At 38.1% G+C, this 18,100-nt stretch overlaps 1 protein-coding gene across 1 annotated transcript in view; it reads right to left on the bottom strand.

The window, feature by feature from the left end:
- KCNJ3 (potassium inwardly rectifying channel subfamily J member 3) overlaps positions 1-17,614 on the bottom strand; it is a 168,593-nt gene extending 150,979 nt beyond the window's left edge. The window contains exons 1-2 of the mRNA XM_062199780.1: positions 16,913-17,614; positions 6,319-6,535 (exon numbers count right to left, since the gene is read on the bottom strand). Coding sequence (XP_062055764.1) covers positions 6,319-6,535; positions 16,913-17,614 — 919 coding nt within the window. The remainder of the gene's footprint in view (positions 1-6,318; positions 6,536-16,912) is intronic.
- Positions 17,615-18,100: the final 486 nt, after the last annotated feature.

Below are 18,100 nucleotides of genomic sequence, written 5' to 3'. Positions count from 1 at the left end.
AACAAATATGATAAAGTTATACAACTATAAAGAAATGAAATATTTTAATGAAGATATACAGACTTCTAAGAACATGATTTTTCATAATAATATGCTAAAGTCCAAGCAAATTTTGCATAAAAGAAGTTGCAAGCAAATGACTATAATATTAACTCACAATTTGCAAAATGAAACACAAGCCAATAGATATGAAATTTTAACTTCACTGCTAATCAAAAAAAGAAAACAATAGTAAAAGTAAAAAAAAATAGTTCCCATTTTTGACAAGGGTATGAGGATATGGGTACCTTTCTATATAGTTATAAACTGTTACCAATTTTCTGGATAGCAATCCCAAAATATGCATTAAAACCCAGTAGATATAATGTCCCTTTTACCAGAAATTCCATCTCTAAGAATTTAAGATATTTAAGATAATAAAGTCAATGAGAAATAAATTTAAATTGATAATTATAAGAATACTTGTTAAAATGGAAATATCTAAAGATATCAAACTAGGAGGTAGATAATAAATTTAAGATGATACACAGATTACTAAATAATAAGGCCATTAAAATTTGACATGAGAGGCATTACCAATAGATTATATAATAAAGCAAGTTATAAAATAGCATAAAATAAAATATGTGAACACAGATTAACATGGGTTAATCACCAATGTACTAATACTACAGAAACTGATATTAAAAGCAGAGCATCTTTTGCATATTTGTATTTTACTATTTCTACAATGAGCGTGTTCTTAGTAGTCTTTGCCTAGCAAAAAGTTTAGTTTTAATTAATTATTAAAGAAAAACAATGGACTAAAGTGCCCAGGGATAATTCAGCATATAAGGTCACTCTTGTGCTAAATGAGAGAAGACAGAAATAGTATCTATGACAGTAAAAAAAAATGGCCAGGGTGATAGATATAGAAGACAAAGGTGAGCACCAATGCCTGAGCCTTACCAGAAGAGCAACCTTGTTTTGACAGTAAGAAATGCATGTATTTTGATATAGCAGTCTTTAGGGAATATTGAGCACAAGTATTTAATGTAAGTAGTGCTGTAAACAGATTTATTGGGCAGTCCTATGCAATCTGCATGTAAGAAAAAGTCTTACAGGTATGAAATTAATTTTTGAGACAGTTACTGTGATGTGGATATAGCATCAGGTGAGAATGAAGAGAAAAAGCTAAATTGAGAGACATTACTAAGAGGGAGAAGAAGTCAGGTACTTGTCCCCTTGGAACATTTGCCACTGCTGGTATTTCTACCTGGAATGACCTCTTCTGAGATGCACACATTTCTGAACTTAGTTTTTTGCTCCATCGTCTACTTCTCCTCACAGCCTCCCCTGACTTCCCTAGACTATCCAACTCTCTTGACTTGTTTTTTTCCTCTAATAACACAGACTACTTCTAACATTCTGTTTTCCCCTTAAGAATACAAGTACCCACAAGGAGAAAAATGTTTTTGCTCACTAAAGTACTCTCTGTGGTCCAGACTAGTGTCTAGCCTGTAATAGCCATTCAATAAGTATTTGCAGAATGACAAATTAGTTGGATAAAAAGAAAAAAGGGGGTAGTGTTGGAAGAAAATGAAATCTTTGAGACCAACCTTCCTTTTGGGGATGTAACTTGAGGGCAAGATGATGAATTGGTATTCGTGCATGGGGATAATGAATTAAAATAGCAACACCAAGTGGAAACATGGACTGGAAATTAATGGGAATTACAAGAACACACCTTTGGGGAGGTTTCCTGCAGGGAGATGAAAGGAATGGTGATATTCAATGAATTCACTCAGAAAGTCTGTATATAGACTACGGAGGGTAAAGGCAAGGACACAGACCTAGGCAACAATAAAAAGAACGTGGGAGAGAGTGAATCCCACGAAGAACCTTAAAAACAATAAAGGGACAAAGAATGGATTTTTTTCCCCACAAGGAAAGACCCTAAAGTGAATGAGCAAACAGAAAAGAGTCAGTCTGATTTTAGATGTCAGTATGGTAAGAGTTGGATTTGAGTCATGGATGGTGAGAAGCAATGCATGAGCAACAGAACTAGCTATAAAAGAGATGATCTTGGGAAAAGAACAGACACCTTCCCCCTACAAACACCAGGAAAGAAAGCGAAGGCAACTCTGAGAAAAAGATAAAGAGAGTAAAGAAATGTATAAAAACTGAAGTGCCACATTGTTTTTAATAGAATAGGTGGAAAAATGATATGCCAAGAAAGGGCTGGGACAGCTGGCACCGGGGGCATGGAATGAGAAAAGGTCTAAAATAGATCCCATGGGGAGTGAGCCTGAGAGTACAGAAAAGACAATTAAAAAGACTGCCAAATAGGAGCAGAAACCAGATTGAAGTTTGAAAGCATCCAGTTCTAATGAGCCAAATCTGCAATGCTTTGTTTGCCTCTAGCAGTGCTCTCTCTCTTGGGAGAAGAAGCAAAGAGAGCAGGAGTCAGAGGTAAGCTATGCTTAGAAACTCACTGGATGAGCAAAGATGCAGAGGTTATTAACGAAGAGGCTAATCTGGGACCTAAAAATCTAGCTCCTTTGCAGCAAGGAGGGCAGCAATGCCTGAGTCGGGTCCTTGGTAAGAGTCTGTGAGGAAGAGGGAGAGGAGTGACTAAGAGTCCTGGGCTGAAAGCTGGAACCCATGGAAATTAGAAAGCTTCAGTTTTCTCACAACCCCCACCCCCAAATCCCAGTTCCTGCTGAGATCACAGAATTGGGAAGAAACAAGAAATAAATGAGATTGGAAGATGCTTAGCAGAAGACTGCTGTGAAGTGAGCAGCTGGATGTGTATGGGAGGAGAGGGCAGTAGAAGAAAATAAGATTAACACAAAACTGGTAACTGCTTAAAACTGTATGCATTTATAGGACTTTAACCACTAATTTTTAAGTAAAATGACACATGATCCATTAGAAAAAAAGTGGCAGTTTTGTTGCATATAGTTTGAGGTTCCTAAATTATGACCTGTTCTTATGAAAACAGGCTCTGCTTGTTAATGAAATCTCCACAACAAAATGCAACAAAATCATCCAGAGTGCTGAGATGGCCCTTCCTCCACCTCTCTAAATGCTTACCCCACTCTCCACATTGTTCACTCTGCTCCAACCACCTCCGCCTTCTTTCAGTTCCCAGAATAAATCAAGCTTATTCTCAACCCAGGGCCCGTGTGCCAGCTGTTCCACAATGCGTGCCACGCTCTGCCCCCAGCCTGGCCCCAGAGGGCCTTCCAGACAGCCAAGTCTGGGCTCCTCACAGAGGCCTTCCCCAACACTCCACCTGAAGTTGCCTGTATATACCTGTCACCTTGCTGTGGCGCTTATTCCAGATACATCTTATTCACTTTTCGTGTATAGTGATCTGCCTTCTCCAGTTAGAGTATAATTCACTTGAGGAAAGGAATTCGTCCATACAGGTCTTCATTGTCTCCCTAGTATCTTAAGTACTTCCAAGCACACAGTATGCATTCAATAAATATTTGCCAGGCCTGCACTGTGGCTTAGTAGGTTAAGCCTCCGCCTGTGGTGCCGGCATCCCATATGGGCACTGGTTAGTGTCCCGGCTGCTCCTCTTCCTATCCAGCTCTCTACTATGGCAAAGTAGTAGAAGATGGCTCAAGTCTTTGGGCCCCTGCACTTACATGGGAGACCTGGAAGAAGTTCCTGGCTCCTGGCTTCAGATTGACCCAACTCTGGCCATTGTGGCCAATTGTGGAGTGACCCAGCAAATGGAAGACCTTTCTGTCTGTCTATCTGTCTCTTTCTCTCTCTGTAATTCTCTTAACTAAATAAACAAAATCTTAAAAAAATAAATATTTTTCAAATGCCTGAATGCTAAAAACATTGTACTTTTATGCTAAAATAACAGATATTTACATCAAACAAAATTTTATTCACAAGGCTCTATACCAAAGAACATGAAAGGCAAAGATGATATTCTTGTTGCCTTAAAACCATCCCCAAAGATCGTATGTGCCTTACTGTAAGCAACACATAATATGAAAAAGTAAAATTCATTGTGAATGTAGGGAAAAGAGGAAACATCCTTAATGATGAATCTGAATAAATCTCAACAAAACTTTAAATGATCAAATAGATGTAAAAATGCCAAAGCTATTTTTACCAGGCAAGAGGAGGTCTGGAAATACACACAGATTTACAGAGCTCGAACAGTGTGAGATTTAATTAGTTAGAGCATATACACAAACAAAATGTCAGATAAATTTTCCACTATATAAATTATGAGTAATGTTTTTGCTATTTGTCTTACAATATTAGATCTAGAGAACAGGCTTCATTAAGAGGGTAAGAGGAAATGGACTTTAATCTATTCCGCCATAAAAGGCAATCCCTAAATAAGAAACTCAGTGTACAGTCAAGTTTTCACATTTTCCATGGAAAGTATTCTCTGCCAGTTTATTACTTGAAAAAAAAAAAAAGAACAAAGGAGATATGTTAAAATGAAATTTCTATCCTAAAGAATAATTTGTTACAAAAGTTCTCATGACCTTTCATGTAGGACATTAATTACCAACCAAGCTCCTCTGAAATATAGGTAAAATTAAAAAACAACCTGCTTCAGCATTTCCTTACGATGCCCACGTGGAAGATAAAACTCATAAGATTAAACAATATGCAAACCTCAGACCTACTCAGATTTAGAGACATTATAAACAATAACTGCCATATCCTGCAAGTACATCAAGGTCAAAAAACACACAATAAGGTAAGAAATCCATGTTTGTAATGTAGGGAATTGTTATCACTCCTAAAAACTGCAAATAGTTTTAAGGAAAAAACAGGAAAAAAATAAATTGGTGAATGGATGGATAAGTAGATGGATGGATGGATAAACAGATACATAAATGTATAGATAGAGCAATCTAATAAAAGATATTCAAAGCTATAAATAGAAACAAAAAAATCCTTTCTTGCTCTCACTAAAATCTTCATTTTTAAACTGAAGTATTAACAACAGAAATAACAAAATAGTAATAGTACCAGAAGCATATTCTAGCTTGATATATCATACTAACTTTAAAGAGAAGGAAAACAAACATAGAGATTAAATATTTTATCTAAATTTCAAATAGGCATTATGTGACAGATGTGCAAAATGTAAATAATTGGCCTCTTCTGATCTTTGGACAAAAGTGACTGTTACATACCTAAAGATCTTCCACCTTGGTATAAAGCTTGGATCTATCTACATTGTAGACAATACCAATTTCAGCATTGCTACAACTTAGATGTAAAGATTAACATTTTAAGTTTAAGATGACATTGGTGGAAGATTAAGAGTTAAAACATTCCTTGCTTTCATTCCTTTTAAAAATATAATACTCAAGATATAAATACATGTGCATATGTACATGTATATACACATGGAACCTTCAAAAAGTTCATGGAAATGTGTACTATCAAAAAATTATGCATGAAGTTCAAAAATCTTTGTGCCAAAATAAACTTGTCTTTCATTCCATTTTCCATGAACTTTTGGAATTACTTTCATATATATACTTGTAATTGTGCAGTATTAGTCTGAAGCATCCAGCAGGTACCAAACTACTTGGGGAATATTTCAGTCACAAATATTAGACTCATATTTATGATTTTTTTTCTTTGCCATTTTACCTCTCCTCAGAAAGTAGCAAATTATGAGTAGAAATTGGAGCACACCAATGTTACATTGCCTCTGATGCAACAACATAGAGGATATAGACATATGAAGCAGGAAACTAAGAAAAAAAATCTTTCTTGTTTAAAGAAAATTGTGGTCAGGATTCAGCTAGGGAAATTTACCAACCCGTTTTGATATCAAAATACTGCTTTAGAACACACACACACACACACACATACACCGAATTTTCCACCGGGGTAGCACATAGTAGATATCAAAGCTGTATCACTGACACCCCAAATCACCATCCCCAAGGCAGGAATATGCATGCTGAGTTCAGGCTGCTCACTAATTACCCTGAAATTTTTTAACCTCAAATCTTAAAAGAAAAAGCATGGTTATAAGGAAATCCAAGTTTAAAACTAAAACAGAACATTGCAATCATTTCTTGGGAGTCATCTCAGTTTCCTCATTTTATACAGTGAGCATTTTTGAGTTGATATCATGTATGCAACCATCAAAACAGTAAATTTTAATTTTCAAAATACCATCAATTTAATGTTACAAAGAGATAAAGGGTAAGTTATTAACTTCATATTGTGAACTGTGAATCATTTAGCCCAGTTTGTGACAGATATTATGCATATAACAACATGTCATTAAGAAATAAAGAAATTATGGCATATCTGTATTTTACTTACCAGTTGTTTCCACAATGCCTTCTAGGATGACGACAATTTCAAACTGTTCAGTTTGCATGCTTCGCTGAGATAAGTCATAAAAGGGGCTTTTGGCATCAATCACGTGGCAAATTGTGAGTGGGGACACAAGAAAAAGTTGATCTGCCCCTGTACTAAAGCCTACGTCCAGTTCAAGTTGGTCAAGGGGAAGGAACTCACCCTCAGGTGTCTGCCGAGACTAGACAAGCACACAGAGAAAAGAGAAGAAATCACCACTTGTACTGAAATTTTTAAGGCAGCCCAACAGTAATTTATATCATCGTCAACATTCTGAACTATCAATCATCTGCAACAAAATCCAAACAAATCATTATGCAGCTATGTTCTAGGCAAATGGGCCGAAATCCCACATAGCTCATGCAGGACATACATGCATTATTTATAATATACAGCGTGCTATAATTACCATTCCCTAACTCAGGAGTTTTGGAGAAATGCCTAGTCCAATAATGGCTGTTAGCACAAACTGAGGAACTGAGTGTACGTGTGCTACTGCTTGACATTAATCACTGCAGGATAATTCACTGCATGCCAGATGACTTTTTTCTCACAAAGCAAATAAGTAGCCAGTTCTTACTGTTTGCTAAAGCTGAAAAAGTTTGACTATCATTTAAGAGATTTATTGAATTATTAAGAAGCACAACATTATTTTTCTAAGATTCTTGAAAAGTAAAAAGTAGATATGAGTGAAAAAGTTAAACTATGTTATGTACACAAAAGTTCACATGATAAAAACAGAATGCAGGTTGTGCTAGCTGATGATTTTCAAAGTCTTATAATAAACTGGAGTATAATTGTTCAATTCTCTATTTTATGAATTTTAAAACAGTAAAAATTGTGCCAAACTGAACTTTTTAAGATACAATTTTAAAAATCCGCATTTAAAAACAATTTAGTAAAGCATTCATAAGACACTGCCATTATTTCAGTATAAATTCACCTCAAGCTTATTCAATAAACTATATGCTAAGACTCTAAGCAAAAATGAAATATAACTTAGAGACATCAGCAAACCATGAAAATAAACTTACTCATCTGTTACATATAATGATCACATACAAATAAACAAGCAAGTTTAATTAATAGGAAGGTGGTGATGAGCTAAGGTTTGGTAATTAGAGGTTGCCTTTAGAAAAATGTAAGGGGGAGGGCCCCATGCTGCCAGTCAAATGGTACTTTAAAGAATTCAATGTATATTAAAAGAATCTCTGCAAGCTAATTTAACAAACCAACCCAAATCTGTAACACTGGCCTGTCCAATAAATGGTAATCTGAAGACAAAATTCTTACTTTCAAGGTGCCAAGAAAGACACTGGTTTGTCATGAGAGGTTTGTCTGAAAACACAGGGACATGTGGTTTAGTGACATTCCTAGTGGCAAAACAGAATGCAGTGTTTCAAATTGGTGGTGGTTTTTTGTGGCAGCAATTGGAGCAAATGGTCTCAGCTTCAGACTTAGTCAACAAGAGAAGCTATTTGAAGTGAGACTCAGCAATATCATTTATGTATAAGAAAATCTAATGAAAACATGAGACTAATATTCGTCTATACCTTGTGAGTAGTAGAAAAATAGAAGAAAATTATTAATGACAAAAAAGGAAAGGCCATGGAAAAACCTGAGCATGCAAAAATAAAAACAGCAACTCTAGTGATCAACATTGGAGAAAGCTAGGCATTTCTAAGCCAAGATGAAAAAAGCTCTTCGGAGCTTTTTAAAGTCACCTACATTTCTGAGCCTATCTTAAATTAGTAAGATATGGATGAGACCAACATATTTCCAACTGCACAATTGTATGACAAATTTGATTAATGGAACAAAACAAAAGCGAAACACAAAACAAAAATTAATAAAAACTCTAGGTCAGTGTTCTCTCATCTACTAACAAGCGGGTGCTATATAAACACAAGGTGGTATTCTGATGTTTATAATTAATAACAAGAATTTGTATCCTTTTAGGGACTTGTTAATCTCTGCTTTTCCTGCACTAAATGGCAGTGTTGACAATGATAATTCTTTAAAAATTTAATTTCACATTATTTCAAAATAATTTCCCTAGGGAAGAATCTTTTCTATTTTATATGTACACTAATATTAAATTTATTTTCCTTTCTATAAACTTTTATTTATACTTGTGCCTTACTTTAAAAGGTTTGAGAGTAAGGCATTAAATTTTATATTCCCTAATCATTATACAACCCAGAAGAATAAGAAGTGGCCTAGAAATAGGCAGGCTATCAGGAGAATGCCAGTCTGAAGTAAGTATTTTATTTTTAGCAAAATAGTTTATTAAGACATAGGTAGACTTAACTATTCATGGATCTGTTCCATTCAGACTCAGTGTATCCTCCAATTTTAAATATTTCTTTTATATAGTCCAAAGTACACTATGTACCAGATTTAAGGGCTTTGTATGTTAACTAGGTCTTCCTATTATGTGACAGTATAGGAGAAGTAGTAATTTCATTTCTTTGAAAGATATTTTCCCTGTTTATAAATTTTGCAGCAAAGTGATAATCCCTACATATGCATTGAATTTTATTTTACAGTGATATTACATAATCTATCTTTCTTTAAATGCCTAAGACATAACAAATCCACAATTTTATCCTTTAGGTTCTGCTTTACATTAGGACATAAAATGAATCAACTACCAAAAGTTTCACCTCCCTGATTTTTGAGTGTGTTTCTTTCATTTTGTAAAAGACTGAGGGGTCTATTAATCACTGGAATTAGACATTTTGACTCAGGTCAAGAGTGAAGGGTGTGGTTTTAGGGTGGCAGGTGCTTGGAGTGTTAAGAATTATTTGGAAATCTGTGCTCCTTACCACAGCTGAGTTACCTTATCAGTGTTCAACCAAATTCTTTCCATGTAAGAAAAACCTACATACACCTACTGAATACATTTTCAAAAGCATACAAATTGCACTCTTGGCTTCAATATAATCTAATCTAAGGATCACTCTAATCCAATCTAATCTAATCTAGGATCTTCTAACTCTGGTAAAAATCTGGAGATTTGCTGAAGCAAAGAAAAAAAAACAAAAAAAAACTCCAGCTTAGAGTTAAGTCTCTTAACTTGTGTAAGTGGATTGAGAGAAGTTATGCTCAGGGAACTGATACAGTGATATGAAAGAAAAAGATACAGACGAAAAAGGAATTTTGTATGTGCCTTTATACAAGTAAACTGGCCGGTGCCGCGGCTCAATAGGCTAATCCTCCGCCTGCGGCACTGGTACCCCAGGTTCTAGTCCCGGTCGGGGCTCTGGATTCTGTCCCGGTTGCTCCTCTTCCAGTCCAGCTCTCTGCTGTGGCCCGGGAGTGCAGTGGAGGGATGGCCTAGGTCCTGGGGCCCTGCACCCGCATGGGAGACCAGGAGAAGCTCCTGGCTCCTGGCTTCAGATCTGCGCGGTGCATTGGCTGCAGCACACCGGCCGCAGTGGCCATTGGGGGGGTGAACCAACGGAAAAGGAATACCTTTCTCTCTGTCTCTCTCTCTCTCTCTCTCTCTCACTGTCCACTCTGCCTGTCAAAAATAAAAAATATAAAAATATACACGTAAACTGATCTGTAATAAATCAGTAGCACTAGCATTCCACCAGTTTTCTGTGGTCTTAATTAACTATCAATAGTCATATCTCACTAAGAAATATTTCATGATAGGCAGAATATTTTGAGATAAAAAGATTTAAGTTGGTTTAAAATTATGCTATAAGTAATTTGCTGGTGCTGGCATTGTGTCTCAGTGACATTAAGCCATGGCTTGCAACACCTGCATCCCAGCCTGAGTGCCTGGGATCAAGTTTGACCTCTACTTCAGATTCAACTTCCTGCTAATACACCTACAGAACAGCAGATAATGCCCCAAGTTCTTGGGCCCTTGCCACCCACTTGGAAGTCAGGATTGAGTTCCTGGATTCTGGCTTTGGTCTGGCCCAGTCCTGGCAGTTGGCAGCATTTGGACAGTAAACCAGTGTATGAAAGATCTTTCTCTTTCTTTCTCTCTCTCTCTCTAATAAGTAAATAAATCTTTAAGAACAAAGTAAACCAGCAAGATATAGCAGCTTGTTAATATTGATAGTCAAATGAATTCCTTTAGCTTTATAAACTTCCAAATTCCAAAGGGAACACAGAATCATTATCATTTCCCAGATAAAAACATATAAATATATATCACCTAGTAGATGAATAATAACTCAAATTGTTTTCAAATACAAAACAATTGCTGAAAGTTAAGATTGATGCCATAAATTATATAATTTCTAAACATCTTTTTAGAACTGACTTCTATTTTATACAAGTCATTTAGAATCAAAAGAACAGTGGAATAAATAATAAAATAAGGAAGATGGAAGGAAAGAGGGAAAGAAAAATCGGTAATTCTGAGAAATTCAGAAAATAATTTGGAAAAGCTATCTTCTGAGAATGACTTATATACAACTTCTATTTTCAATTCTATAGAATCTTGGGAAGGAAAGAAAGATTTTTCTGCTATTTTAAAGTCTTCTTGATGTCATTACTGCAAATTCTGGGTGTTAAGAGAAGCTCTGGAAAAATGTAAAACTTAAAATTTGTTTAAATTTATTGTTCAAAAATTAAATCATTTTAATGATTTACTTATTGGAAAGGCAGAGTGATGGAGAAGAGGGAGGAACAAAGAGAGAAAGAGATCTTCTATTCTCTGGTTCATTCCCCAAATGCCTCAATGGCTGACCAGTCAAAGCCGGAGTTCCATTTGGATATCTCATGTGAGTTGCAGGGGCCCAAATACTTGGGCCTTTATCTGCTGCCTTCAGAGGCACATTAGCAGGGAGCTGGATCAGAAGCAGAGCAACCAGGACCCCAACCAGCACTCCAGCATTGCCAGTGAGGAAGGCGGTAGGTTAACCTGCTATATCACAATGACAGCCTCATAAATTTAATTTTAAAATAATCAGTTTCTGAAATGATTTTATACAATTTAGATTTTTTGACAGTAGCTTATATGTCATTCTTCATAAATATATGCTACTTAATAAAAATATTTCAATCATACACATTTTCATTATATGCAAAGGGATCCATGTGTAGAATTTATAGCTTGTAGAAAGCTTCATGGTCAAATGTACCAAATAAAATGAAGCTATTAAAGTCAAACGACCTCAAACTCCCTTGGAATCCCTAATGACCTACAAGATTATTAACTACAATTCTGATTACAGGTGGGAAAAAAACAAGTCCCATTTTGCCTAGAAGGGATTGTCATGGCCATGTACTTTATAGAGAGATAGTTTTTATATTATATATGAGACAGTTGAGTTCTTATGCAAAGATACACATACACTACCATGAAATGCACAGGTAGCACTGTACTGGATTATATAGATCCATATTTGGTCATCGTCTTTCTAGGGGTTATGTGGCCTACTTTCCTCATTCACTCTGCAAGGTCACAATTCACCAATACAACCTACATCTTTGCTGCCTCCCTCCTATCCATCTGACCCATAACTGTGTTCCTTCCAAGCTGCAAATGTGGCTGGGAAACTTTGAATAAAACATTTAATTATTCTCATCTGAGAGATATTTTTCTTATCATACCCCAAGGCTTGATCCATGCCCCATCATTCACACAAGTCTAAGCTAGTGAAGGGCCCTTAGGGCCCAGTTAGAAAAGGAAAGAAGAGAAGGGAAGGGAAGGGAAGGGAAGGGAAAGAGATGGGATAATAAGAAGGTAGAGGGCAGGGGAGGGAGAAGGGAGGAGGGGAGAGGAGGGGAAGAGAAGGAAAGTGAAGAGAAGGGAAGGGGGAGGGGAGAAAAGGAGGTGAAGGGAAGGGAAGGGAGGAGAAGGGGAGGAGGAGGGAGAGGGAAGGAGAAAGGAGAGAAAGGCGGGAAAGCGGAGGGGAAGAGGGGGAAGGGAGAAGAGGGGAGGGGAGGAGAGGAGAGGGGAGGAGATGAGAGGGGAGGAGAGGAGAGGATGGAGGGGGAGACAAGAGGGGTGAAGAGAAGGGGATGGGAAAGGAGAAGAGATTAAAGGTGCTTCAGATGGAGACAGAAAGCCCTTGCCACCTGCCACTTGCCCCCCCCCATTCTATCTGTAATTTAGTTCTCTTTCAACATGTAATACTTATTGAGTGTGAACGTATGTGTGTGTGCATGTGCAAATGCTGAATACATGCTGAAGTCAGAAAAAAACAACACTGAGTAAACTCAGAGTAATATTATGAAATTAACACTAGGAAATGAGCCAAAAGCAGGTTCTAGGATCAAGAATATAAAAGCCTTGGGTCTCAAAGCACATGATAATGGCTTTGAAGTTCAGACCAAAATTTAAGTCAGTAGAGGAAGATATAGTCCTGGAATTTTATCTTGATTGTCTAATCAAATAAAATTAAATTGGACATTTATTTGGACTCCTTAAGATTGAAATTCCATAAAAACTCAGGTGGGAAAAGTATAACATCCTCTAAAATAAATGTTTTCAATACTAAGCTAATTAGTAATATGCTCAGTTTTATGACAATAGCATACCTTACAGAAGTAAATGTAATTTGTCTTGTAATAAATTGTGTGAAGCTTTTATTTCATTCAAATAGAAGACCAGCACTATAATTCTTTTGGACCTTGTGTGGAATTTATAAAAAGTATGGACAGAATTTATAACCCTACTTGCATATCCCCTCCTAATCACCACTCTCCAATCCATCTAATGCTTTTTCCTGCTTTGCTTCACCATTTTTTCTTGCCTACAGCTGTTCACTTGTGGGTCTTCATGTCCCTTGTTTCTGTTGCCACTATTCCCTGAGCACAAGCCACCCTGTATTTTTCAGGAGCCATATTAAAAACACAAAACATATTACTACTACTGAAAAAATAATTATTATTATTATAGATTTTAAAAAGAACCAAAGTTCTAAACTTACTGAAGAACTATTCCATTTTACTTGAGTCAGAGAAAACAAAGCTAGACAAATTAGGAACTGTACTATTTTTTGAGAAAGAAGAAAACCACTAAAACCTCACCAACCAATACAGGACTTAGCCCCTGAAATTATTTGGTTCTCAGTCTTACAACTTTGAAATATTTTTAATAGCAGCTTGGATGATGTTCAAACACACACATGCATGCACACACACACACGGAAAGAGAGGGATATTAATTTTTGGATTTAATTTTTTCTAAGGAGATAATTGTTTTAAGATTAAAAATAAAGTTCAAATTAGCCAAAGTTTAAAAAAGTCTGTCATACCAAATAATTTCATCCTCCAACACTTCCAATCCAGCTCTCTGCTATAGCCTGGGAAAGCAGTAGAAGATGGCCTAAGTCCTTGGGCCACTGCACCCATGTGAGAAACCCAGAAGAAGCTCCTGGCTCCGGGCTCCTGGCTTCAGATCAGCATAGCTCCAGCCATTGCAGTCAACTGCAGAGTGAACCAGCAATGGAAGACCTCTCTCTCTCTCTCGCTCTCGCTCTCGCTCTCTCTCTCTCTCTGCCTCTCCTTCTCTCTCTGTAACTCTGACTTTCAAATAAATAAATAAATCTTAAAAAAATAACTTTAAAAAAAAGAAAGCTATATCCATGTGCTTTTATCCAATTTTAGTTGTGACAATAGTTTTTATGTCACCCTTCACATAACTATAATATTTAATATTTAAATAAAAAATGATTTAAAATTATAAAATAATACTGACATTTAGACTAATAAGGTTTTTATTCGAACATCTTTAAAGGACAGTAGAAAAACACAAGTAATTTAAAGTAAGCAACAGGAAGAGAAATAGGTAGCTACAGTTATCATTGGTAAATATTATACTGGTTTTTGTTGCCTTAAAACTCTACATATTCTATATTTAAAGATATGTGAATCTTAAAATGTCAAACAGAGGTTAAAACAGGAAACTGAACAGTTTTAATAATATCTGATAATAAAGCTGATGGTGAAATATTATCACTTTAAGGTTTTTGCTATAGTTTCATTTCACTAAGACAGTTGACTCTTTTAGGTCACTTCATCTCAGTCCCTAAGAGAAAATGAGAGCAACTTGTTAAAGGTAAATCTCCCTTCTAATTTTACTGAATGTTATTAGCTCATCAATAAAATATGAGTTTTTTTATGAAGTCTAAGAAAATGATATGAGTCATTTTAATTACCATGGCTACAGAAAGAATCACACAAACCCTCTGGCCGAAGAATGGCCACTGATCAGTGCTCTCCTTTCACAAGAACCAGGGGAGAAAGTCACCATAATTGTGTTTAACTATAAACTGGCACTACGTATCAATCACTGTTAGTGCTGACATCTTAACAAATCAATATGAAAGTGCTTTACAGGGATGTATATTATTATATAATATTACATAATATTATACTATTATTTTAATTAGATGTTGTTTTATCACCTTGTGTTAACATAGCACCTTGCTCCAAATTTGTCAAAAGTGTAAATCTTATATTGTTTTAAAAAATCAGGACACTCCTGATGGTACACGGCCTAATGCAATAAAATCATTATCAGTTTCTTGAACACTGTAAAGACTTAGTGTTTCATACTCAGTGTACCTTTGTAGAGATAGATGCAGATAGATAGGTGGGTAGATGGATGATAGATGATAGATAGATAGATAGATAGATAGATAGATAGATAGATAATAGGTGGTAAATAGGAATAGAAAGATACAGATTTTTAAACTGACATGCAGTTGATTCTGGCATTATTAAAATTAAATGCAGTCTAAAAACACCCCAAATAGACTTCCTGGAAAGGATATCTGTTTTAATAAACTTATATGCTTGAGAAACTGGAGAATGATAATAAATAACCCTTAAAATTGAATTTCCAATTTGCAACAGGCCAATCCACATGGTAAAGTACTTTTCAATTAGAGTATCAAAGTATGAACACCTTGAGAGAGACCTTTACATTGTGTTAATAATTAAAGTGTCCCATTATACTCAGTAGGCCTAATCTATAGAAAGAGATAATACATCTTGGGTGTATGTATACAAACAGGTACGTGCAACAATAAACATGCAACAAACACAGCCACTCAGCTGGTCCAACAACCTGCTTATTTCAAATAGCAATCGATAAAATAATACATTGATTCTAATTTTATGCAGTTCATTGAATCTAATTATAAAAGATTAGAGTCTACTCACATTATATATTCATTATTATCTTAATTTTCCACTACGGCACAGAATTTATGTTATTTACTGTAGATAGCACAGTAAATATGCATATGATATGAAGGGACAGGACAAGTGAACTGCTTTGATGCACACTTTTCCCGAGCAACTTTGTCAAGAGTAATTAGGGTAAGACCTTGTAGTGAAAAATGACAGTGACACAAGAGTAAAGCTTCTTAAAAGCACAGTGTGTCACTTTTAGCTGCAATGTAAGTTGAGCCTGTGTGAAACAACATTTACCTATGTAGAGTGGAAACTGAATTTTCAAAATCTCAAGTAGGTATCAGATTTTCATGTTTTTAATATAAATTTTGAATCTATGTTTCTACTTGCATAGATAAACCTTTTTTTCAGTTTATGAACTATTTGAGGTCGTCTTTTTCACCTTAAAAGCATTTCAAAACTAAGACAGTGATAAAAAAAGAAAAAGAAAAGTTGTAAATGACATGGAGACAGAAATGGGCTTTAATCCCTCATTCGCAGACTCTGATTGGATGAGCGATTAGGGAGGATTTCTCGGTTTGCCGTGGTGCCCTCTAACGACTAGATGGACCTCGCTCTAATAATCACTCCATGTGCAGTTTGTTTTAGCATTTACACCGCTGATCGTAGGAAGCAATCTTCTTTAATGGATGCTGAAAAGCTTCAAGTGAAATCTGTAATTGACAAAGGCTTCATAGAAACAGGCAATTAAGAATAAAATTAACAAGAGGCTCTACAGGAAAAGCCCTCAAGCTTTCACAGAATACTTGTCTAGGAAAATATTTGGTAATAATAAAATTTAAAAGAATCAGGTGTGGTTTCTCCCACTGTATGCTTGTTAACAAGACCATATACACAAAGTTATCGTGTCTAGAGGAATAATCCACCAGCTAATATTATTAGGGGAGGAGAGAATGAAAATATAATAAAAGACTATTGAGAAAGTTAAGTTCAATACAACAGCGGTGAAGGTGAGTGCCTCAAGTTTAATGGAGTTGTGGTGTTAACAGCAAATCAACACTTCCAAGAACAAAGCAGGAGGGTACAAGGGAGAGCGGGGCACTAAAATCACTCTGGAACCAACACCACTCCTTAAGTGTTACTAGTCCAGAAAGTGACACCAGCACCTCAGAAAGGGACGACGCTAACGACCCGAGAGTGAGTGGGGGGAGGGTGGGAGTGCCAGCTCCGCTCTCTCTGCCGGTCGCTGGGCGTCCTTATCCCTCCCTCCTCCAAACAAACACAACCGCAAACAGCGGCAAGTTTACCTGTAGAGAGAGGTAAGAGCGCGGGAGGGGCTGGGTGGGTGGTTCCCGGGCGCGCTCGCCTCCCTGCCGGCCGCAGGCAGGAAGGGAGGAAGCGAAGGAGGGAGGTGGCCAGGCGGCAAGGGGCCGGGGGCACTTACTTTGAGCAGCTTGCAGCGGATCTGCGCCGAGACCATGTGGCTGTTGCGCAGGTTGCCCACCCGGAACATGAGCGTGAGTTTTCCGTCCCTCATGGAGATCACCGCGTGCTCGCTAAACATGAGGGTCTCGGCGCGCTTCTTGGGCTGGGACATCTTGATGAACATGCATCCGATGAGGAAGGCGTCCACGATGGAGCCAAGGATGGACTGGAAGAGGAAGAGGATGATGCCCTCGGGGCACTTGTCGGTGATGTATCGGTAGCCATAGCCGATGGTGGCCTCAGTCTCGATGAAGAAGAGAAAAGCGGAGGGGAAGTTATAGACGTTGGCCACGCAGGGCGTGTAGTTGCCGACGTGGGCTTTGTTCAGGTCGCCCCGGGTGTAGGCGATCACCCACCACATGGACGCCATGAAGAGCCAGGCCACGGTGTAGGTGAGGATGAAGATGAAGAGGTTCCAGCGCCACTTGAGGTCCACCAGGGTGGTGAAGAGGTCCGAGAGGTAGCGGCTCGTCTCGCTGCCCAGGTTGCCGTGCTGGACATTGCACCGGCCGTTCTTGTCCACGAACCGCTGCCGCTTCTTCTTGGGCACAAGCTGCTGCTGCGGGCCCTGGCCCGGCCCCTGGGGCTGCAAGCCCGAGCCGCTGGACGAGGTGGTCACTACCTGGTAATCGTCCCCAAATTTCCTTCGGAGTGCAGACATAATACGGAGGGGCGAGCCAGATTCAAACGCGAAGCGAAGGTGCAGGAGCCGAGCGCTGCAAGCCAGCACCGATAAGGAGGTGGGGGCGGGGGCAGAGGGTGGGGGGCACAGCCGGCAGGTAGCGGCGGCCTCTGCCCCCTGCCGACGCCTCTCCCGTTCCCCCGGGACGGACGCTCGCTTTCCCAGCTGAGTCTGAGAACACAGAAAAGTGCTCTCCCGCACTCAATGCAGGAGGGATGCACAGTCCAGGAACCCAAGCGCGATTTTGCCTCCAAGCTTTTGGAGGCTCCTCTTCTCTCCCCCCACCGCCGGCATCCCGGGCCACCGCCTGCCTTTGCGCAGCCCTCCTGACTACCCTGCACACTGACTGCTTAAAATGAATGAGTTGACAAGCCAGTCCCACCCCACCTGCCAACTCGCCAGGGCTGCGCTACCTGCTCGGACCAGACCCTCCCCCCTCCCCGCCGCTCCCCGCTCTCCCTCCCC

This window comes from Lepus europaeus, chromosome 1 (genome assembly GCF_033115175.1).
Source record: "Lepus europaeus isolate LE1 chromosome 1, mLepTim1.pri, whole genome shotgun sequence".
Taxonomy (NCBI): Eukaryota; Metazoa; Chordata; class Mammalia; order Lagomorpha; family Leporidae; genus Lepus; species Lepus europaeus.
This window is presented reverse-complemented; position numbering and strand designations above follow the sequence as displayed.